At 40.6% G+C, this 9,707-nt stretch overlaps 1 protein-coding gene across 3 annotated transcripts in view; it reads right to left on the bottom strand.

The window, feature by feature from the left end:
• Window positions 1-4,220: 4,220 nt before the first annotated feature.
• The window catches only part of NR5A2 (nuclear receptor subfamily 5 group A member 2), a 142,506-nt gene continuing 137,019 nt past the window's right edge, over window positions 4,221-9,707 (bottom strand). For all 3 annotated transcript variants that reach the window (XM_063135262.1, XM_063135254.1, XM_063135270.1), the window contains exon 7: window positions 4,221-9,458. In XM_063135262.1, the coding sequence (XP_062991332.1) occupies window positions 9,211-9,458 (248 nt within the window). In that variant the 3' untranslated portion in view covers window positions 4,221-9,210. The remainder of the gene's footprint in view (window positions 9,459-9,707) is intronic.

Here is a 9,707-nt window from a genome sequence, read left to right as displayed (position 1 = left end):
CTCATTTCCCCTTCATCATGTACTGTTTATACATGGCATCTTCTATGGCACACCAGTTGTGGAACGCTTTCCCTTATGAGACTAAATAACTCCTCTCTGTTGGCCTTAAAATGCTCACCAAGTTTGGGTTGACACATATGTGTGATCACTCCAGGCACAGTTGGCTCCAGGCTTAAGTGGGGGCTTGGAAAAGCAGCTTCTTAAAGGTCACCTCTACGGCAATGGGCTGCCAACTATAGGTTAGCTGGGGTGGGGGTGGGGTGCAGGGAGAGTACCGTATAGTGATTTTTATTTCCCACAATGCTGCATTGCACCTCACATAGGATTATTCTGAGGCATTGTGGGAAATCAAATGATTTTATGACTGTCAATCACATTATGACCATTGGATGGAAAGGCAGAGTAGTTAAATAATAAATAAAATGGTGGGGGGAACCTAAAATAATTTGTTAGCTGTCAACAATTCTTTCCATAGTTCTCCACTGCAAATGTTAATTGCATTGGATATTGTCTAAGGATAACTAGTACGAGCTGCGCAGTCACCCATGCAAACATACACATGATACATGTGATGTATGTCCCTCCCAAAAGGGGCAGAAGGATCATTTATTTATTTACTGATACTTCTGTACCACTTAATATAATCAAATCCCTAAGTGGTTTTCATGCCTATCAATGAATCACACATACATTATTAGCAGTTGAGGCTGGTGGCTCTGATTCCAGTGGGGCTGTAAATCTGCTCTGGTTTTCGGTCTGAATTCTAAAGGAGCCATCCAAGATGCTGAACTCAATCCCCCAAATGGGTTCAGCACCTTGGACAACTCTTTTAGAGTTCTGACCGAAACCCAGAATAGATTCACAGCTCCTCTGAAATTGGGACCACTAGCTGCCATTGGTTTTTTGGAGGAGTGATCCTCTCTGTACACACCAGATAGCATTCCCATGGTGCTGAACATGGGCCTGCATCTGTTCCCACCACAGCAAGGATGACTGGGTTGAATAAATGGTTGAGCCCAGGCTCCTCCTCTTACTCTTCCTGTACGGTAGCTTAGTTTTCAAAATTATTCTAAACGTGCACCAAATATTTTTTGCCTTCAGTTCTGCCCGCCACTAGAGTGCAATCCTGGAGACCTTCTCTGAAGTGGAGTTCGGCCCCTGGGTTAAAAAGCTTCTGCACCTCTGGTGTATAAGATTGCAGCCTAACAGTACAACCATATACATATCTACTCAAAATTTAAGTCCCATTGAATTGAATGGGGCTTAATTTCAGATAAGTGGGTTTTTAATTAGATATATCGGGAGAGATAGCAATAACTTAGAACCAAGCTATATGATCAGCAATCCCATGAAATTAGTAGATTGCTGGTGGCAGATTTTATGTTTAAATAATTTCTCACATTAAAAAACACACATACATCTACACCACTTCCATACATACAAAACGGGGAGAAGGTAGCTTTGTCATTATTGACATTCTAGCTTTTAAGTTCAGGGAGTTATTCACTTACAAAAGGGAGCATTCAACCATTCAACCAACGCCCCCCCCCAACCTCCTGCAATATTACCCTATTTCTTCGATTCTAAGATGCACTTCCCCCCCATATAAACGTCTCTAAAAATGGGGTCCGTCTTAGAATCGCGGGTGTGTCTTAGGTTTTTTTTTCTGTTGGTGGTACTGAAATTAGTGTGCATCTTACAATCAAAGAAATACGGTAAGTGGTGCAGTCCAGAAACACAAGTATCATGTGATGCTGCTGCTGCTCATATGTTGTATTTTTAAGCCAGAGGCGCAGGCAGCCTAAAGGAGGTGATACAGATGCAATTACACAGCTGACATATTCTGCAAATGCAAAAGAGGGGCTTAAAGTTTCCAACTTTTGCCCCACTACTTTACTCAGTGGAAATAAAACAAGAAAACCCAGTGTAGATATTTTAATATTTGCATTTATTCAGATCCTGTTATTTATTTTATTATTTATTTAATCAATACATTTCTATAACCACTCAATTGCCAAAGCTCTCTGTGTGTTTCACAGAAAAATCAGTCCTGTTCCTAAAAGTTTCTGAAAGCAAGCAAGCACACAAACATACAAACACACAACTACAACAACTCCCAATCTGATGACTTCTTACTGTCATGCTGTAAGATAAAGACCCGGTTTGCACATAGCTACCAACCTGCTTGTCACTTCCGCTTTGCATCCCAACAACAAATCATGGGTTAAAGCTCTGGGTTGTTTCTCCCAACCCAGCGAGCTGCGTTCAAACATTGTAGCAAACAACACAAAAACAAGGCATTCCTGGACTGTTTTCTTAATCGGACGCAAAGCAGAAGTGGCAACTGGGTGGGAGGCAGCATGTTCATTTGCATGCAGCTCTGACAACCTGAGTTAAATAACCCACAGCTTGTCATTGCATGTAAAGTGGGTCAAAGAGTAGATTTAAATGTGGCACACGCATACTCATTGCATGGCTGCTGCTGCTGCAAAAAAGCCACTTCCCTGAGATAAATTTTCTAAACACCTTTTTACAACATTTAGGCTCCCTCAGCGTGCACATTGTGTTTATCATGCTTTATGTTCCTGGTGACTGTTGGCAGGGTCCTGGCTACACAATAGGCCTGTTCACCTGGTTACCGCAGCCCACAGTGGCTTTGGAAAGGGGTTGCTATGGTTTTTCGTGTCATCCAAACCAGGGTGGCAGGCGTTGTTTGAGGTTTAAACAACCCTCAAACAACTCATGCCCCTTGACATGAGAATACGTGACAAACTGAAGCAATTCCTCACTGTGGACCTAATCTTCAAAGTGGCCACCGGCACATGCTGCTTAAATCAGCCACCCTGGGCTGTGGTGATCGTTCGGACCCAGTCACTGTGTTGGATGAGTGCAAACTGCATAGCAAGCAGTGGTGTAGTGGGACCAGGTTTTGAAGGGTTGTAGCACCATCACTTCTATTAGCAGGGATGCTGACATTATGTGCTATTCCTCTCAGGCTTCTCTGCTCCGAATTTAGCTGCAATTCTCACAAGAACTGAGGGTGGTGGGGGAAATGAATTTTTCAAGCAACAATATATTGTTCCGCGTTGTAGTATAAAGTATTTTGGCATGGTCTTGGTCTTGAACGGACAATTACAATTCACTAGCTTTACGAAAGACCTCCTGAAGGAGATGAACATTGCTTGAACTGCTTTGTTGATATGCATCAACACAGCCGGCTGCCTTTTTGGTTTCTCCGTGGGGGTGGGGCTATGGGGAATGTCATGACGAGTGCCTGCACTTCAACATTTATCACTACACCACTGGTGGTAAGAGCTTTCAAACTAGGCTGGAACAAACACATTGTAACCAACCACCTGTGCATGGCAGCTCATCAGATTTCAACAGCTACCTTGCATGGCATTTTTTTTGTTAGAAAGCTGGGGTAGGAATCAAACATATAAATGTCAGGTTTTGCTGTAAAATGAGGCGACTATGGAGTACCTGCTAGTCTGAAATCCATGGCTGGTGGATGGCACTCAGCTTGATGGGTCAAAACTGGTGGTGGGTCAGAAACACCACAGGGATGCTGGATGCCATCTCAATGGATGAGATTTGAAATATGAACTATATTCTAATCCAGCCTTGCGGCCCTCCAGATGTTTTAGATGACAATTCCCATTATTCCTGACCATTGGCCATGCTGGTTGAGGTTGATGTGAGTGCATAACATCTGGAGTTCAGCTGGCTGGGGAAGGCTGTTCTAACGTATGCTTGTCCTTCAACTGCTTTATAGAGTTAGATCATTGGTCCATTCAGGTTGCAATCCTTTGCACACTTACCTGGGAGTAAGCCCCATTGATTACAATGGGATTTAAAACTGAGTAAACACTCCTAGGATTACATTGTTAGCAACATCACCTATTTTGACCAGCAGCGGCAGCTTTGTCAGCCCTGCTATCCTTTTAACCGAAGAAGACTTGACTTGGGACCATCTGTGTGAAAAGCTATTGTCATAGCTCATAAGGAGTTTTACTATGTTAAATCTCATTGTGATGGTATCACCTCTAGGTTTGGAATAGAGGTCTTCATGTGTCTCAATAGACAGACCTTTCTGCATCAATTTTGTTTTCCGCTTCTGCTTGACATATTATTATTATTATTATTATTATTATTATTGTTCTCAATGTTTGTTTTTTTACAATGAAGTTGTCATAAAAACAATTTTAAGATGATCAGAATGGCCATATCAATATTTATTGAAATAAAAATCCATTGGTGTTGGAGAAAATTCCTGGCAAGAACTGACATGAGACAACATGAACTTCACAGATACAGTAAGAGAACTTTTAACAGGTAACTAACTGCACATTCTAAAAGGGTTGCATGGATTCAAATGCCAGGCAGCTGCGGAACATATTTTGTAATACAAATAGTCAGACACTACAGATTGTCTGGTTACAAACACTGAACAACTATAAGAAACCAGCCAAAGCCAAAACCTTTGTATTTTAGTCTGCTTTTACTAATATGTAATCAATAAAGCAATTGTAAGTAAATGTCTTGTTACAAAGTGGTTAACAATTAACATTAGTTTTGCAAACTTGGGCAATCAGAGTGATTCTTGGAACCACTGATATTGGCTAATGTATGTTCTAGTTTATTTCGAAAATGTTTCCACTATTCGTTCTTTGCCTTTAACATCCTTATGTTAATGATCTGGTTTTGTCTATAGATAATTGTGCCTTGTTAGTGGTTTTCTTCTGCTTTCAACCTTTAAGTGAAATTTTCCATGGTGTTTCAACAAAAAAGTAAAGGGCTTTGCAAAATATGGACAAGTGACAGGGTAAAAATCCTCACCATTCATATGTATATGTGAAATAATGTCATAGTTACCTCTAAACGCCACTGATGATGACTTGGTTGTTTTTTTTTTAAAAAAAGAAATACTGTCATTTGTCTAGAAAACATAGAGTGAACTATTGTTGTCAAGGATTCCTAAGACAGAGCTGATGGTGTGTGATGTGATACAAACATCTAAGACTTGCACATGCTTGGTATAGCTAAATTTGTTATTCCTACCTGACCACTCTGGCTGTATACACAAATGTTAGAACCCAGGGCATGTTTTTCAGATGGACACTCTCCAGAATACTTATAAAACATGGCTTTCCTAAGCCATAGTCCTCAACACTTCTATCAATGCTGCTTCAGCTGCTATCATATTCAGTATTCTTAGGGTGATGGAAACAGGAATGGCTCTCCCATCACGTAGGGCAAGGCAGTAGATTTTCGGGTACCATTACATGCCATCAAATTGTCCATTCCCCCCCTCATGGGCTAGGGTTCAAAGAGCTATTTTAGATAATCCAAGAATTTGGGTATGCCAAGTGAAACTTTTGATTAAACAGTATACCCTCAAGCTCCTTTAGAAATGCCTTTCAGTTTAAAAGAAGTGTGCCATGTAGGTTTGTGGAATGGGCTATTTTTACCATAATAGAGGTTGTCATTTGGATTTTCTGCTGCAGGCTACCTTTCAGTGAGGCTCCTCAGAGTGGCTAGGGAGGAATATCCAAAGCTGTCTATGTCACAGAACAACAGATGTATTGGTAAAAGGACCTATTTTGTGGCCAGGGAAATATCTCTTTGTTGGAGCAAGGATTTCCCATTTCCCATCCCTCCTCCCTCACCCACGTGTTGCCCTGATCCACATGTAAAAATAATATTAGACCAATTAACATGATGATAAAATACTCTGTTCTGTACTAATACAAAAGAAATACATGTTGTCTTTGGTATACAATGTATGTATAGATATTCTGGTAAGAATGCACCTCTCTAGGTTCACATGAAACAAATGAAGGTGCAAATCACAAATTTTACATTAGATTTTAAATAAACTACATTTAGGATTATGAGGATTTTACAGACATTTACTCAAGCAAATGATCTTAAACTGTGAAGACCTTTGTATGTCCCTGAACTATGAACTATAACTTGAAGACATGCTGTAATAAACACATATATTTGGCTTCTTTATTCTGGCTACATTTTTTTTTATATAAAGATGAAACCAAGGAACAATAAATTAGCATCATAATTGTCTACAATGAAAACTGTGATATACAATATAAATAAACTATTTAAAAGCCAGCAATCTTCAGGAAAACAAAGCTAAGGGAGTAGAAGTTTTATACAGTTTCTACAAGTGATTGTGCAGCCAATAATCTAAAAATAAAAAAAATAAACGTATAAATGAGATTCCCTTTTTGATTTTAGTGTCTCACGACATACAGTAATTAAGTACTGGTAAAACAAATTACCAATCAGAAAGCAACGTTAAGGAAATCACGGCTTTGCAACATCGTCACAGCTCCCCCCTCCCCCGCCCAACCGGACCTAACAAATGTAAACACGATAATCTTTTTTTTATTTTTAGTTTCAAAAATGTAAAGTGTTAATACTTTCCTCTCCTAAACTTATGTTGATCCACATCTGTACAGTTACCATTCAGAATTCTGAAATAAGGCAAACCTTTCATCGCTGTGGCCCTACATTTTATAATACTGATATCTTCATTTTGGATAGTGAGATAATTCTGCGTCCTTCTCCAATATTTGTTCTGCAGGAGACTTTGGTCTACGTAGACACAACAGTATCGCTCTTCTGTCTTCACATAAAACATTTTTGAGTAATTGCTTTAAAATGCCTTTTCTGATTTCAAAGCTGTACTAAAATGGACTGATCTTCAAACTACCGATAATACTAACCCACTGCTTGGTTTCAACAGCTTATACACTTTGAGTATCTTTTTCTTGCATAGGTAAAAGCATTTTGTCTGTTGGCTTTTTATGGCCTACATCTTGATCCAGAGGTTAGTGAAAGCTGAAGTACTTGGATTTCCTGTGTTAGGGTGGGTGGTAGGGAAGAATCTCCAGATGAAGGGTGGAGTGGGGTGGGTTGCTACATCAGTGCAAGAGAATGTGTGATTGTATAATGCATTGCATTCTCCCCTTGCACAGGTGTAGTCCCTGAGATATAGCCACTGAAGGTTGACAACATTTCAAAAATATCTTCCCTTTGCCAAACCAGGGGTGTGTAGCCAAGAGGTAGTAATGGGAAAGGATCCAATGTTGAAATTGCACTATTGGAAACCAACGCTTAAGCAACATCAATAGCACTTGCTAGCATGATGATTTTCCTGGGAAAGACATTGTGCTAGCAAGTGCTATTGACATTGCACATGCATTGGTTTCTGCCAGCATGGCATCAATAGGACTAATGGCAGCACACCAATACATTCTTCCCAGGAGAAGAAATTGGCAGGTCAGGGCAGAGTGAACAACCAAACCACCCTAGAATTAGAGCGAGGGCATAAACAGAAGGGTGGGTGGTAGAGCAAGGGTGAAATCTGGTTAATCACGGGTAGTGTCAGGGTAGAATTAGGCAGGTCACTATTGCAGCTTGGTTACAACAATTATTTGTCAGACCAGTTCTGAAGCCCTGTTTGGAATCAGCTCCCTGGCTCCAGGGGTCCCAAGGACTCGGCAGAGCTCACTGGCATTGGCACTGACCCAGGGTCTACAAGTTGCCATTTTACATTTCTCACAGTGCCCCTGATGTAGTGTCACTCCAGGGCATAATCTGAAATTTAAAATGGTGGCTCATGTCACACATTGCTGCCAGGTAAGCCCATAGCCAATGTAGAGGAGATCCACCAGAGGGCAATTTGCTGAGGGTCATTCACTTTTAAGATCCTGATAACTGCCAGGATCTGATTTTATTGGTTAGACCAGTAAAAGAAAGGTCCAACTGGCCATTCTAAAGCAGGCCTGCACAACCTGCAATCCACCAAACCAAATGCAGCCCACCAACCACATAATGTACTTGACGAACCTTCTCCTTTCCTTTGCGGTCCCAGGCAAGCAGCAAAAAACAGGGGACTTATTGGGTTCTTGGTGCAATCCAAGTCTGCTGGGCTGTATTTCACTTAGTGGGCCACACGTTCTGCAGGCCTCCTCTTGAGCTGTCTGCACAGCTGTTTCGGAAATGAACCCCAGCTGATAGACTTCTCCTGCCCTTTATGCCAGTAAAGATACTCGTGGGATGCGGAAGAGGTCATGAACAAAAGGGCCAGTAGGGTATGATTGGAAGTCACTGAGCTGAATTCCTTTCTTGAATCCAAGTAATTCATTTTAATTCAGATCAAGTGTGGCAGATCAAGAGATGCTACTGCTTGAAATCCCTAAGAAGAAATACTGTTTTCTGTTAGATGACGGCCAAGAGACTGAGTAGTATCCACAAGCTTATTTGGCACTAAAAGCTTTTGAGAAGCCATTCCTGTGATGCTTGCCCTGGAAAAATACATGGTCCAATGGCAATTGCTTTGGAGCAGCTTCCTCCTGACACTTGTTAGACATTCCTCCTTCCACTGATGGAAGAGAGATACTGCCTGGCTGAATGAACATGAACACAATGGCAAAAGCAAACTTTGGAAACATATTAAGAATGTCACACTAACCTTGTGAACATAATCCCCTCCCCTCCCCATATTAACTATTTGCAGGCCTGAGTCACAGACAGTCCAAAAACCAGGCTTTATTGATTGATTTGTTTGTTTTGGTGGCGCTGCTATGTGTATGCATGTGTACTATGAAAGTGGCCCACCCCAGACCTTTAATACAGATTGGGGCTCCACATCTTTCTTCAAGGAGAAACAAGAATTCAGTCCGTGGAAGGATGACAAAGTGTGGTGACTGCAGGTTTGCATCCTTTAGAGGTGCTTTCAGTCCTGCTAACCAATGAAGGGGAGTAGCGCTTAACACATCCCCTTGATCTGTTAGCTGAATAATACAGATAAAATGTGCTCCTAAGTGTCTCCGTAGTGGCAACTGGCAAAGTTTTAACTTGCGAGAATTGTTCCTTCCTTTTGTTGGGTTTCATTTGACATTGGCAATGGTATCGATATCCATTTGTAATCTCCTTTCATTCCAGTGATAAAGTCCTATACAAGTTCCTTTGGGGAGACTGTGTAGTGTTTGATTCACAGTTTGCAATACAAATACCCTGATACATCACTTATTTTCTATTAAGTATTTGATTATTATAACATTTTACATTTTATTTTTGCAAAGTTTCTTTAAACCAAGTTCTTTCAATTAGTGTCGCTTGGAGCAGTTCAGAGTATTTTTTTTCTTTTTTCAAAAGCAGAAGCTGGGTAAAGGATATAATTTATGCTCTCTTTGCATGCAGCATTTCAATGAGGAGGTTATTACATGGCACATCCCCATTCAGGTGTTTGTAGTAGAGGTATTCTTCAGCCTGCATACTGATCGCCCGGATTTCTGGGAGTCGCAGGAGAAGCTGCCCGAATTTGTCTGTTTGCTGTGGATAGTTGCACATTGTGTAGTCCAGCAAAGCAGTATTCACTTGCTCTTGAACACCTTCCACCAGCTGGAAGTTTTCTAGGTTTTTAACATCTGAATAAAAAGTAAAAAAAAAAAAAAAGACACAATCACATTTTTTTTTAAAAAAAGATGCATTTTAATTCCTGTTTACTAAAATGTTCTTTCACTTAATGACTATATTTTCCTCTTGACAAAAGAATGCTTTACATGCTGCTGAATATTCAGTTAAATCCCTTTGCCAAGTTTCTTGGGAAAATGATCACAGCGTAGCTTTAGCGGAGTGTCTTGTTGAAATTCTGCATATACCTCAGATCAATTAGA

This window comes from Elgaria multicarinata, chromosome 1, assembly GCF_023053635.1.
Source record: "Elgaria multicarinata webbii isolate HBS135686 ecotype San Diego chromosome 1, rElgMul1.1.pri, whole genome shotgun sequence".
In the NCBI taxonomy this organism is placed as follows: domain Eukaryota; kingdom Metazoa; phylum Chordata; class Lepidosauria; order Squamata; family Anguidae; genus Elgaria; species Elgaria multicarinata.
The sequence above is the reverse complement of the archived record's forward strand: the minus strand, read 5'-3'. Positions and strand labels throughout refer to the sequence as shown.